A 14,200-nucleotide genomic window follows, 5' to 3' on the forward strand; every position below is an offset into this window, starting at 1 on the left:
TGGAATCCGTGGATGTGTTTTAGAAATTTAAGTTGTGAACTGTTTGAGCTTCAAACTTGTGTATTTTGTTTTTTCTGTGTGTGTGTGTGTGTGTGTGTGTGTGTGTGTGTGTGTGTGTGTGTGTGTTATTAATTTGTATAATTTGTTAATAAATATTTTTGTTATATTTTGGTTTTTACATTATTTTATTTTTAACTGTATAATATATCTTAATATTTCATTGCAGACACACAAGACAACAAGGATTTTGCTTGAATCTCTGCAGAAAGTGCACTAGAATGCTTTAAAAAAAATCTCATTCAAAAAAGGAATAAACAAGGCAACATTTCTTTTAAAGTCTGATATAGGGGTATGGATAAACTGGCGACTTGTCCGGGATGCCTCTTGCCCTTTTTATAGCTTTTATGATCTAAGTTTTTGAGAAAGTGGATGGAAGGATATCTAAAATTCTTTGAGATATCCAGCAGTATATTAAATCTGTTTTATCTTCTTGCAAGTGGACATAACATACTCTTTGGTTTTGCTGTGTCCATTAAGCCACTTTAAATCAGCTATAAAGAAAATTAAACAAGAAATAGAGAATATTTTCACATCTTTTGGTTCTTTTTTTGTAAGAGAAAGGTAACCCATACGGAGGTTTGGGGGGAATTTTTTTAATGTATTTGCATGAATGGTTCAGGGTTATTTTTGATCAAGAACCTAAAGTTTAAATTTGAGGCAACAGGAAAAGCGTGCAGATCAAAAATACATTTATTTTTTTTTTATACCTTCAAGTCATTTTCTTTTCAGTCAAACATTTTTGTCAAGGTAAATTGTGAAATTCTGTTCTTTGGTCTTTCAGGAAACTTTCAGTGAAGGGCCTCTTCCCATCGCTTTAGACAAGCTTCAAGTCGGCCTGTGTTAACCAGTTACTTATATTAACATAGAGGCCATTTGGAAATAAAAGTGAATATGACAGCAGAAGAAAGACGAAAATACAACTGTGAAACAAACCGAATATGAAGACCAACGTATCTCATAATGACGCTTAATAATATTTGGTGCGAAATGCATTAAACGTTTTCTGACAGGGTTAAATGTCGTGTTATTTCGTTTGAGATGAACTTACAGTTTCGAAACTTCCGACAGCACGTGAAGGCTTGATAACGCAACCTTACGTCGAAACAGGAAGTGTCTGCGGTGCGCGCTGTAGCCGAAAGTAGGAGTTTCGCCGCTCGATTCACTCTGGTACACACAGTGGGGTTTTTTTGTAGTTGCTCTGCACGTGAAATGATTTGGCTTATTTGTTAGAGAAAAACAAACAGCGAAAGTGTCAAAAGCAAATATGCAGACGGAGAAGGAGGACGAGGATGATGCGTCCTGTGAGGAGTATGTTGCCCGGTCAGATTTCACTGGAAGTGGCACCGATCAGGTCAGAGAGACCCGCAAACCTCAGAGATCCTAACCTTAAAACGGGAGGTGGGGGTATCAGCAATAACCGTGTGACTTGTTTTGTCTCACAGCTTAGTTTCAGCAGAGGGGACAGACTGCTTGTACACGCCAAGCCCTCCTCAGAGTGGTGGTGGGCAGAGCTGCAGGGGGTCATAGGTTATGTCCCTGCCGGCTACCTGAGCCAGGATGCTGCAGGGGAGGAGGAGGAGGACCCCTCAATAGAAGACCCGTGGCAAGATGAAGAATACTTTGGCAATTATGGAACGCTGGTTGGAAATTTTAAAGAAGTGTATTGCTTTGCATGTGTCCAGATTATTATCATGAACTTGAAGATAATGATGATTTGAATCATAATATGCGAGTTTAAACTGTTTCCCAGCGCGTTAAGCAGCCATGCATCTTACATTGTAACTATAGGTAATCACCAGCATGCAACGACTAAGAGTTTAAGTAAGCGTCGTCTTTTGTCTAGTCAAAGTGACACTACCCTGCAATGTGGCGGTGCTGGTTTAAGATGTTGGTGCTCAGTGGTGCATGATTCAGAGTTTTCAGTGATATATTTACTCCTGAGATGCTAGTAAACATGCTCAGAGGCTAAACATGCTGTTTAGCCCCTGATTTCCAAATATACACATGTAAGCCTTTTCTTTAATGCATCACCCCTGATAAACAAGGGAGGAAAAGCATGAAACTAGACCCTGCTGTGTTTTGGGAATTCATTTGGATCCTATTTGGAGTAGTTTATTCATCAGTGGATTAATTATCAAAAACTCTTGTTTAATTCAAGCAAATTTTATATGTCTGATTTTATTTCATATTGCCATTTAGAAATTAACGTTTTATTTCATGAAGCCACTTTTCATTATAAAGAGTTAGGAGTTAGGTTTAACAGGGGCACAGTTATCCGACTGATCACTGCTTTGATCCGTATTTTATTATAGTTAAAAAAATGTCTAATTTTTGAGCATTAAATAAACTGCCAGTGGCTACCTGTCAGTTTGCTGTAGATACATTTTTTAGGCACTGTGTTTCATTTAGTCATGTTTCACGACAGAGGCTTCACCTGGAGATGCTGTCAGACAAGAGCCGCACTGAGGCGTATCGGCAGGTGATTCTCAGCAACAGTGCTTCTCTCAGCAGCAAGAGGGTGATGGACCTCGGCTGTGGGACTGGCATCATCAGTTTGTTCTGCGCTCAGTTGGCACGCCCCTCAATGGTAATGTTGAATGTTGGATTTTGTGTTGTAAAGAGAAACGAAATGAGATTGAAATGAAATGGGATTGCATTCATTTTTAAATTATGCGGAAAAATCTGCATATATTGTGAGTTGAGTTTAGGTTTCCTGCCAAATAACAAAAACAAATTAGAATCTAAGAGTCCAAAAATAAAATCTTTCACAAAAATGTGGTTACTTAGAGGAGCAAAATCACCAGTTAGGTATTGAACATTGGTGTACTTCTACTTCCATCTGCTGGACAAATCGTGTTGCTGCATTGAGGAAACAGCATGATGTATAGAGTGAACAGAAGGAGATTATCTGTGGTGTTGTAGGTGTATGCTGTGGAGGCGAGCTCAATGGCAGAGTACACCAGACAGCTGGTGAAGCAGAACGGCTGTGATGAGGTGGTCACGGTGCTCCAGGGGCGGGCTGAGGAGATCGAGTTGCCTGAGCAGGTGGACGTCCTGGTTTCTGAGTGGATGGGTAACTGCCTTCTGGTAATTATAACACTTCCTGTCCTGCTACTTTAAAAAAAAATACATTGTTGTTGGACATCCTTTTCTGCTCTTACCCATGTTCAGGTTTTACTATACCACATTGCTTCTTTCTTTTTTTTTTTGCCTTTTCCCCACACTCTAGTTTGAGTTCATGGTGGAGTCAGTTCTGCTGGCCAGGGACCGCTGGCTTAGAGATGGTGGCACGATGTGGCCCTCCTCTGCGGCCCTCACCTTGGTGCCATGTCAGGCCGACAGCTATTACGCAGAGAAAATGGCCTTCTGGGAGCGGCCATACGGCCTCGACTTCACTCCTCTTCAGTAAGAGCCATTAGTTCACAGTTGACAGTGAGCAATGTCCTGTCACTTACATATATACAGGGAGTGCAGAATTATTAGGCAAGTTGTATTTTTGAGGAATAATTTTATTATTGAACAACAACCATGTTCTCAATGAACCCAAAAAACTCATTAATATCAAAGCTGAATGTTTTTGGAAGTAGTTTTTAGTTTGTTTTTAGTTTTAGCTATTTTAGGGGGATATCTGTGTGTGCAGGTGACTATTACTGTGCATAATTATTAGGCAACTTAACAAAAACAAATATATACCCATTTCAATTATTTATTTTTACCAGTGAAACCAATATAACATCTCCACATTCACAAATATACATTTCTGACATTCAAAAACAAAACAAAAACAAATCAGCGACCAATATAGCCACCTTTCTTTGCAAGGACACTCAAAAGCCTGCCATCCATGGATTCTGTCAGTGTTTTGATCTGTTCACCATCAACATTGCGTGCAGCAGCAACCACAGCCTCCCAGACACTGTTCAGAGAGGTGTACTGTTTTCCCTCCTTGTAAATCTCACATTTGATGATGGACCACAGGTTCTCAATGGGGTTCAGATCAGGTGAACAAGGAGGCCATGTCATTAGTTTTTCTTCTTCTATACCCTTTCTTGCCAGCCACGCTGTGGAGTACTTGGACGCGCGTGATGGAGCATTGTCCTGCATGAAAATCATGTTTTTCTTGAAGGATGCAGACTTCTTCCTGTACCACTGCTTGAAGAAGGTGTCTTCCAGAAACTGGCAGTAGGACTGGGAGTTGAGCTTGACTCCATCCTCAACCCGAAAAGGCCCCACAAGCTCATCTTTGATGATACCAGCCCAAACCAGTACTTCACCTCCACCTTGCTGGCGTCTGAGTCGGACTGGAGCTCTCTGCCCTTTACCAATCCAGCCACGGGCCCATCCATCTGGCCCATCAAGACTCACTCTCATTTCATCAGTCCATAAAACCTTAGAAAAATCAGTCTTGAGATATTTCTTGGCCCAGTCTTGACGTTTCAGCTTGTGTGTCTTGTTCAGTGGTGGTCGTCTTTCAGCCTTTCTTACCTTGGCCATGTCTCTGAGTATTGCACACCTTGTGCTTTTGGGCACTCCAGTGATGTTGCAGCTCTGAAATATGGCCAAACTGGTGGCAAGTGGCATCTTGGCAGCTGCACGCTTGACTTTTCTCAGTTCATGGGCAGTTATTTTGCGCCTTGGTTTTTCCACACGCTTCTTGCGACCCTGTTGACTATTTTGAATGAAACGCTTGATTGTTCGATGATCACGCTTCAGAAGCTTTGCAATTTTAAGACTGCTGCATCCCTCTGCAAGATATTTCACTATTTTTGACTTTTCTGAGCCTGTCAAGTCCTTCTTTTGACCCATTTTGCCAAAGGAAAGGAGGTTGCCTAATAATTATGCACACCTGATATAGGGTGTTGATGTCATTAGACCACACCCCTTCTCATTACAGAGATGCACATCACCTAATATGCTTAATTGGTAGTAGGCTTTCGAGCCTATACAGCTTGGAGTAAGACAACATGCATGAAGAGGATGATGTGGACAAAATACTCATTTGCCTAATAATTCTGCACTCCCTGTATATATATATATATGTATTTTATGTACTTTTTATTTATTTTATTTTATTTTATAGTTTATTTTTTACTTATTTAAATTTTCAGGTAGTTTTAAGCCTTCTGAACATAGATGATGTGCAGATAAACGATTTAGTACGATGTAATGTGGTGCAGGTCAGGTGGGGATCTGTTCTTGACACGTGATAGTCAGAAAACAGCGGCAGACATGGGAGCCACATGACTTTAAGCACAATCAGACTGGCCACTGTGAGCTACAAATGTTTACTTTACTCATAAAAGTCTACTGCAGCAAGAAGTCTACTCTTCTTGCTGCAGTACTTTTTGTAGTACTGCACGTCCGACACACAGTGATGGTACTAACTCACTGATTTACATCAGTGATTCAACACCATATACATAAAAGGCAGCACAAGAAAAGGAAAGCTCCAATGAGTAAGACGTGAACTAAGAGCTAAAAAGATTTGTTTTTTATTAAGTCCAGTAATGGCTAATTTCTTACTTTATGTGCTTGTGTTAAAATCGGTTTTACCACTAGGTGGCCAGCTTTGAACGAATCATCCTCTCTGATTCATATCTGAAAGACAGCCTTGTGCCAGTCCATGTGTTGCCTTAAACACTTATACTGCAAAGCAAGTTCAACACATCCAGGCTTTCTTGATTTAGCTGGCTTGATAGAAACTAAAACCTCAGTCTGAGATAACAGGCATCATGATGCTGTGCTATCAACAGCCAGTCTTTCTGCTTCAGGCTCTGTGCACGTTCACACAAAAAGAGGTGTTTCACACATCATTCTTCTTCCACACAAAATGATCAGCTGTGGACAGCATGGTGCAATCAGGGACAATATCAACAAAATAAGAACATCTAACAGAAATATGTAAAGATTATAAAACGATGAGAGCAAAATGCAGCACTGGAGCTGCAAATAATATGAGAGTAATTCTTCAAAAACTCTACTCTGGTGATTTGATCATCACAAGCACACAGAGCAGTACAATAAATATATTTATGTGTTTGTATTACTGCTCAGTGAGCTGTCTGTGTTGCTGTTTCTACCATGTCAGCAGCACGTTAGAGCTCTAGAACTTTAAACTTCTCAGGAAATGAAGAGTCAGTTTCAGCTCTGGTTCTGTCCCGCTGCCTGATGAATGAAATGTAGAAATTGCTGTAGTTTGTCACCAGAACAAAGTGAAATTACTTTTATTGATTGAATATTGATAGGTTGGTGATAAATAGCCCCAAAATGTAAGTGATCACTCTTTTAATCTGTGTTCCAGTTACTACAGTTCCACTAGTGCGAAAAAACAAAAACCTGTCAGTATTAGGACCAAACTATGAAGGCTTGTGTCCGTTACTGAAAAGTGATATGTCAAATTTTCAGGTTATTATCTTGTAAGTTGAAATTTTGAAATAATAACACAAAATTTGGCATCATCAGTTGTATCGTAGCCAGGTTTCTTACCACAAATTTCTGTAACAAGTAAATAAGGTTTACTTATATAGCGCTTTACAATACAGAAATAGGTATCACTGAGTTATCTTTAATGTTGCAATTGAACTCTAACGTGAATCTTTTTCATCTGGGGACTTGTTTTTTGTTCATCAGTATTTATAATAATATTTTGTTTAGCTGACTAAATAAAATGCACTTGGAGGTTAAGACGCCCCTGCAAAGAAAATAATAGAAGTCCAAATAAGCTATTTACTGGTCTCAGTGCCATTTAACAAAATTTAGAGCTCAGTATAACTTCACCTTGACAAAGAGGTCTATCAGCAAACCTCAGAGACAAACAGAGAGGTTACCTTTCATTGAACATTAATGGCTAATTTGTGTGTATTTGAGAGAGAAGGGAAAACCTACGTGGGCATTTCACAAAACAGCAATAGGGTTTTTATATCCCTGAAACATAAGTGTGATTCTCTACACCAGGATGTTGTGATAACACTCCTCTTTTTATCACCGAATGAAGATTTCCCCAGTTGCTAATATGAATAAGGCTTAATTTTATGGTTCATGGCCTAAAAAGACCATGCAGGTGTTCAATTCTTTATTAACGCGTAAGCATGTGCTAACACTGAATTGCTAAAAAACTGCAGTCCAATTTAATGAAAAGGAACAGTGATAATACATTAATACTGTGACATTAGAGACTTTTTGAGGCTACTGTTTACAGACTTTATGTTAACCAGTTGCAGTGTGCATTATTTAGTAGCTGATATTTGTGACCACAGTGACTTAATACATGAAAAAGTTCACAGTCTATACGTTTAACATTTTTATATATCACAGTTTATCACATATTGTAAGGTTAGAATAATTTACGAGTACACCGATAATTCATTTTACCCTTGTGCTAAATACTTTTGTGTTTCTGGAGGCCTTTGGCACAGCAGGAGTTCTTCACCAAGCCCAAGTTCAGCCACATCATTGATCCATGTGACTGCCTCGCTGCTCCCTGTGATGTCATCTCCCTCGACATGTACACTTTACAAGTGGGAGACCTCGAGGTCATTTTTATTTTTTTTTTTATGAGGAAGTTGTAAACGAGCCAACTTGGATTTTGTTACTAATGCTTGACTGTTTCGTTTCTCAGCAAATGAAGGGTCAGTTTCATTTTTGTGTGGAGAAGTCTGCAGTTTTCCATGGATTCACCGCCTGGTTCACTGTTTGCTTCAAGAGCCTGGAAGCAGGAGGTGCAACCGTGGAGCTAAACACTGGCCCCAACTCTGGGTAAAAACATGAAAAGCACAAAAAAAAATCTGATGCATAATTAGTTAAATATGATTTCATACCAACTAGTCCATTTTCCCTACAGGCCAACACACTGGAAACAGACATTGTTCATGCTAGACAGGCCAGTAAGTGTATGCGCAGGAGACTCGATCAGTGGAACCATTGTCCTCCAGAGAAATCCTGTCTGGAGGCGCCACATGACCGTTACCCTGCACTGGACCATTAAAGGGAGCACAGACAATCCAGACAACGCCCAGGCAAACATCTTTATTTACTATATGCACTTTATCTGAGATATGTATTGATTATAAAGAATTGGAAGGTTGATTTATTACTTTTTATATGAGTGTTCTTTGGAAGGGTTGTTTGTTTGTGCAACAACAATGAAAAAGACAATCTCCTAACTTAACCCTGCCCATAAAGTTGTTGACTTGCCATTTCTCCCTCCCCTCTGTCCTTAGGCTGGAACAAAGAGTTTCCCCATGTGGAGGTGACACATATTCGCTCATCACCGTTGGAGATCTAAAATAGAAAAACAGTCTAATAAAATTAAACTGCTCGGCTGTGAGACTGCTGCTGAAGCGGACTGGTGTGTTGCTCACATGTTGCAATGAATGTGCCAGAGGAATGCCTGCTATCATAGTGATGAGCCTGATTGCTGCAATCACAGGTGATGACACCCTAAGAGCACGTTTACTGCCCATTTTTATTGAAGGGCAAAAGTACTTTACATAAAGCAGCGCTGTGTCGCACAGCTGGAACATCAGTTGTTTTTCTGTTTACTGAGGTGCAAAAAAAAGACAAGATTGAGTCACACTATGTTACTTTTCATCAAATGGCATATTGTTTTACAATAAGCATTTAACTTACATTTTTTATTGGTTGTACATACATGCCACTAGGCTTTTATGCATTTAGAAGAACAGATTAACGAAAACCATACATTACAATGGTTTGAGATATGACCTTTTTTTCATTTTAACATTGTAAGATCAGAACAATGTACGCCTTTGAAATGTTACAAACATTAGCCTAAAAGATACCTCAATAAAAATATTATAGTGCTTAAAGATAACTGCTCACAATGGAAATCACCATCTTAAAATAACAATTAGTGAACTCACATTGATATAAATTAAATAAAAATTGGAACTGTTTCAACTATCAATCTGGTGTTTGTCCCTTTCTTACCATCATCTGTAAACATTTAACCTTTTAAAACACCAACATTACACTACTGCCACCATCTCTGTCTCAGCTGACGCTCTCCTTCTGGCTATGGCTCTGTTTTAATCTTTGCTTTTGCTCTGGAGCGTGTGTTGACCTCCTGGGATAGCTGCTGAGCAGGTAAGGACTCAGGAGAAGAAGGCCTGGAGAGCGGAACAAACAGGGGAGGTTTGACGACTTTGTCTTCCACCCCCTTATTTTTATCCTTTTTCTGTCTCAGGTGTTTGTCACAGTGGTTCACAAATGTTTCCAGTTTGACAAACGTCTTGTTGCACACTTTGCAGTGATAAGGTCGCTGTCCTTTGTTGAGGCGAATGTGCAGCCTGATATAAGATGACCTGACAAAAGTGCGACAGCAGACGCCGCATTTCAGATCTTCGCCGTTGGTTTGTGTTTTCTGAGGCTGGCTGAGCGGTGGTGGAGACAGTGACTTGGCCTGTCCGGAAGCCTCTTGAGCCTTGTGAGAGAGCAGCAGTGACAAAGAGCGAAAGCCCTCGCCACACTGCTCGCACTTGTATGGTCTCTCCCCGGTGTGCAGACGAACGTGTGCCAGTAGCCCAGCCTTCTGGGTGAAGGACTTGTCACAGTAAGTGCATTTAAAAGGTTTTTCGCCTGTGTGGAGTCGACGGTGGGTCTTCAGGTGTGAAGCGCGCCCAAAGGTCTTACCACAATCTGGGCATTTAAACGGCCTGTCTCCGCTGTGGATTATCTTGTGTGCCATTAGGTGGGAGGACTGATGGAAGAACTTGCCACAGGTGTTACATTTGAACTTCCTTTCCTTATTGTGAGAAGCAAGGTGAAGGGTCAGGTGAGCGGAAGAGATGAAGGTTTTGGAGCACAGGCTGCAGCTGTGAGGGTCCAGGCGGATGCGCCGGTGTGGCCGGCGTCCATTCTGGGGGCTGCTGCCTGCCTGGCAGGATGGGCATTTGGAAGAACTGTCTGTTTTATTCTGCTGTTTAGGATCGGCTGGAGTGTCATCAGAATCAGGCTCAGAGTCAGGATGTGAAAGATTAAAACTGCACCCACAGTCTGAGCAGCGCCCAGACTGGTGCTCCACTTGATCACCGGTGTTATCCAGCATGGTGCCATCTACGCCCACAGCAGCAGGGGAGGGGTTTTCACTGTCTTACAGATGATGGGAGCATCTGAGAGACAAACATGACATAATTATTGTTAATTTTATTTTATTGGGGGGGGGACGCACTGTTTAATCGATGCCCCCCTGCTTACTGACCAATCGGTTTTATCGCTGTTTCAGGTGAAATACAAGCCGCATATCCTTCATCGGTTTTTGGGCATATTGTATAGGTTATGATCGCATTATCGCTCCTTGTCGGCCAAATAGGCGACAACAAGACCTGTGCGAATATAACAAGTATGTGCACTAGCTTACTTAGCAGCCTACCAACTATTGTAGGCCGTGGTTCGTTTTAAACAATGCGGAAGATATTTGAGGACGCAAGCAGCACACAAACAACAATTTTCACATACCGTTCTCATCCTTCCTAAGCAATGTGCTTGAATGTAAGTACTTTTCGTGCGAACGCCGTAGAAACACCATATTAACCAGAGTTAAATAACGGCGGAACACTGTCGTCTACATCTTATCGTTTTCCTTTGAGATGATGCTGCAGCCCGTTTTCCGATAAAACGGGCTGCAGCATCATCTAGCGAGCGGCGGGACAACTGTCCTCACTGGAAAGCACTGAATGAATTTCATGAGATGCTCTGAAAGTTTCGTTTCACTCAGAACATTTGAAGAATGTGGCTGTTTTTGTTTCTTTTGGTTTCGTTTCTAACAGAATAAGGGAGAAAATGGAACAAAACCTGAGCAGAAGTCCACGTGCCACGTTGCGATTGGCCATCAGCAGCCTTTATATAAAGCAGACTGATGTAGGATCATTACTTTAACTGGACCAGATGGGACCGTTCACTTTCATGAGCGAGGTACTATGATTTTAATCTTTAAATATCATCGGTATTGCAGTTACCTACTTAGTATACTACACTCCTTAAAGGATGTTCAAATATGTACAGTGTGGCTCTTCATAGTTTAGTTTGCATAGCATTGCATTGTATCTAAAAACAGTGCAGCGTGTAGGTAGCTGATATTTGATTTTTTTTTTTATTCAAACTGATTAACAGGAAGTTGGCTGCTATTCAGCGATAGTGTATATTTCCTTCCTCTTTGGGGATGACAGAGGCCACCCAAACACATGAGATATCAATGGAAAGCCCAGAATGTCCTCTATTTAGTACACCAGGACTCACTGGAATATCTCAAATAAGTCAAAAGATATAGACCAAAAAACAAATGTCTATTACAGAGGACATAAACGAATAGGCTGGTTCTCAGGAGGATATGTTGTATGACTTTGTTCTGCTTTCCAGTGTGTCACAATACCCTGAATTTCCTACAGGAACCAACCCTGGAACAATGAGTCTGAAAGCAAAGAAGAAAGCTCGGTGAGTTGCTTTGCTTTTCCTTTAATGTAATGTATACAGTTCTTCCTACTGTATATAAAACAATAGGAAATACTGTTATGCACATCCAGTAGCGGTTTTAGATACGGGCGACACGGGCGGTTGCCCGGGCGGCATCGTGGTGGGGGCGGCATCACGGGCATCGGCAAAAAAAAAAATTGCTTGTACTCATGCTGCCCCGACATCATGCCAGCGCATATTGGGAATGTCATAGGCACCGATCGGCTTTCTATCGCCCATTTGCTGGGAGTAAGGGCGCCCTCCGTTTGCGAGGTGCGCCTGCTGCTTGCGGCACAGGGAGGAGAGGGCGGGGCGGCGGGGGATTCTCTGGGTGGCTGGAGCAGCATCTAATAACCAACTCGCAAAATAAAACAAAATAAAAACAAACCAACAAACACGACAACACCAGACATCATGATACAGACTTATAATTTGCACCGATGTTTTTTCAAAATTCTATACGCGGAAAGTGAGCGCGAGAGCCCTCGGTGCGCCTGCTCGCTGCTGAAGTCAAAGTAAACTTTATTGTCATCTCCGCTACATACAGTCCAGCATATAGAGAGACGAGACGACGAGGCTCCAGTTACAGCAGTGCAAGTAAACAAACAATAAATATTTAAGAGTAAAAAACTAAATATACACTTTAGGACTCGGGGTAAAGGGATCAATAAAAATTTAAAATGTATATTTTATATTTTGTTGATTTAAAGTCTCACACACAACCCGTTTTTAAAGTTTAAAAAGAGAGAAAAGAAGAAGAGGAGTGTAGCGATTTCCACAGTCGCTAGAGGCCGGGGACTGAGCCTATTTTCCTGACGCGCTGTCAACTTTACGCAATAATGCGAGAGGTGGAATTGCTTGCTTGTTTATTAAAGTGCTTGAAAAGCTTACAGAGCAATGTGATCGGCTCGCGATTCAAACTCTTAAAACATCACAGGCTCTAATGCAAGAAGGGGAAACTGGTTGTGCTGCGGTCAACAAAAACCACGGCTACCCAGCCCTGCTCTGTCAAAATCAAACCAGTGAATGACAGACTGACAACGCCCTCTTAACGTCGCCGCTACCACCCACGTGACTCCCGTTACACATCACCATAGCAACCAAACAAATGAAAACCCAGTGATTATTAAAATTCAATACATTTAATTATGGCTCCTACATGGAGAAAGATACAGGTAAGCAGATGTGTCATTGGATAACTTTCAGAATACTTTCTTAATTATGTGGGTTACAGTTCCTCCAAGAAGAATTGGTAAAAATAGTAACAGTAACAGACTAAACTCCAAACAATATATACAATAATATAATATTAATTAGTCAGTGTCAATTGTTGATTTGTCCTGTTCTCATTGTATGACGAATTATGATGTCTGTTTAGTAGCCGTTTGCATACATGTGTGTGTGTGTGTGCGTGTGTGCGTGTGTGTGTGTGTGCGTGTGTGTGTGTGTGTGGGGGGGGGGGTTCAGAGGGGTGTTCGCCCAGGGCGCCAAACAGGCTAGGACCGCCACTGTGCACATCCTACAGAACAGTACTTCTGTAGGAAGTACTGTACGCAAAAAATATGTGGCTCTATAGTACTGTAGGAAGTGCTGATGCATATGAATATTTTTGGCGCTAATGTGATTTTTTCATTTTACTTGTAGGTCAAATTATTTATTGAATTGAATTACTGCTCAGTGTGTAATTATTTGAATCACTATATGAAATGTTTTTATTAGTCTTTGAGTGCACATCTTCAGTCATTTCCATGAATGAGTTCAAACATTTGTAACCAGTTCCCTACAATTACATACTAAATGCAAAGTTCGTATTCAACGTTTTATCATCCAAATTACATCAAGTACCTGCCCCTTTTAAATTTATTGTCCCATAAAGTATCTTCTGATTTCATCATAAGCTGTTATCTGATTGAAAGTTGAGAACTTTATGGCTAAGAATACAAGTAAAATACACACGCTTGTTTAATATTAGCTCTTTCCTATAATCAGTGTATCAGGAGGACTCACTTTGGTTTAATTTAAATTCAAACTCAGTGCTTTTTAATTTCTCTGCTGATACTGTTGCTTTTTTATAGGACTTCTTTTGGGGCCACAGCACCGCCCTTCATTGACTACTTGAAAGATATTCTACGTCGATATCCAGATGGAGGACAAATTTTGAAGGTTGGTGTAATGTTTTGCCAAAAGCCCATTTTATCAGTTACTTCTTAAAGTACTTCATGGGGTTGCAAAAGGATTTTCAGTCCTTTAGAAATCCGGTTTCGAAACTGTCCCTTGGCTCTGATCAGTAAATGCTTTCCTAATGAATAAATGGTCTCAGTTACTCATTTTTGCATTTTGTACCTTGCTGATAAAAAACCATTTAGTCCATTTTGTAAATCATTTTTAAATAAATCATAATCTGATCATTTAAACTGTCACAAAGGAGGGTTATCTAGTCTGTGCTATCGGGCTAACTCCTTGTTATTAAAAAACACTGTTTTCACAGTAAGATACACCATTGTACACCCAATTTCCAAAAAAAATAACAAGATAATGACAGCAAAAAAACACGAAGATTGTGGCCTCATAACAGACTTCAGTGACTAATATCACCGTGGTTCTGTCCAACTTTCATAGTGTGAAGAACTCATAAACTAATTTTGACCAAATTTCACACAAATGGATACGT

At 40.6% G+C, this 14,200-nt stretch overlaps 3 protein-coding genes across 3 annotated transcripts in view; 2 read left to right on the forward strand and 1 right to left on the reverse strand.

Annotated features, from left to right (window-relative positions):
- The first annotated feature begins 1,174 nt into the window (after positions 1-1,174).
- On the forward strand, positions 1,175-8,986 carry prmt2 (protein arginine methyltransferase 2). Its single transcript, XM_003445333.5, has 9 exons — positions 1,175-1,411; positions 1,503-1,700; positions 2,486-2,647; positions 2,983-3,147; positions 3,290-3,465; positions 7,463-7,592; positions 7,679-7,815; positions 7,901-8,075; positions 8,280-8,986. Exons 1-9 carry the CDS (start codon positions 1,325-1,327, stop codon positions 8,310-8,312), a joined length of 1,263 nt encoding a protein of 420 aa, XP_003445381.1. The 5' UTR covers positions 1,175-1,324; the 3' UTR covers positions 8,313-8,986.
- On the reverse strand, positions 8,640-10,693 carry LOC102079088 (zinc finger protein 525). The gene is made up of 2 exons (XM_005451891.4): positions 10,537-10,693; positions 8,640-10,190 (listed from the first exon to the last, which is right to left on the reverse strand). The coding sequence occupies exon 2, from the start codon at positions 10,124-10,126 to the stop codon at positions 9,095-9,097; it is 1,032 nt and encodes a 343-aa protein (XP_005451948.1). The 5' UTR covers positions 10,127-10,190; positions 10,537-10,693; the 3' UTR covers positions 8,640-9,094.
- Positions 10,694-10,821: 128 nt separating this feature from the next.
- LOC109197443 (sacsin-like) overlaps positions 10,822-14,200 on the forward strand; it is a 42,816-nt gene continuing 39,437 nt past the window's right edge. The window contains exons 1-3 of the mRNA XM_025903718.1: positions 10,822-10,992; positions 11,466-11,511; positions 13,605-13,692. Coding sequence (XP_025759503.1) covers positions 11,483-11,511; positions 13,605-13,692 — 117 coding nt within the window. The 5' untranslated portion in view covers positions 10,822-10,992; positions 11,466-11,482. The remainder of the gene's footprint in view (positions 10,993-11,465; positions 11,512-13,604; positions 13,693-14,200) is intronic.

This window comes from Oreochromis niloticus, linkage group LG16 (assembly GCF_001858045.2).
Source record: "Oreochromis niloticus isolate F11D_XX linkage group LG16, O_niloticus_UMD_NMBU, whole genome shotgun sequence".
Lineage (NCBI taxonomy): Eukaryota > Metazoa > Chordata > Actinopteri > Cichliformes > Cichlidae > Oreochromis > Oreochromis niloticus.

What these genes read in the sequence shown, in the direction of transcription:
- prmt2 (XM_003445333.5), top strand. Translation starts at nt 1,325, where the DNA reads ATGCAGACGGAGAAGGAGGACGAGGATGATGCGTCCTGTGAGGAGTAT. An exon ending in TTGGCAATTATGGAACGCTG is followed by an intron (nt 1,701 to 2,485) that starts GTTGGAAATTTT and finishes GTTTCACGACAG; the next exon opens with AGGCTTCACCTGGAGATGCT. An exon ending in AGTTGGCACGCCCCTCAATG is followed by an intron (nt 2,648 to 2,982) that starts GTAATGTTGAAT and finishes GTGGTGTTGTAG; the next exon opens with GTGTATGCTGTGGAGGCGAG.
- LOC102079088 (XM_005451891.4), bottom strand. Translation starts at nt 10,126, where the DNA reads ATGCTGGATAACACCGGTGATCAAGTGGAGCACCAGTCTGGGCGCTGC.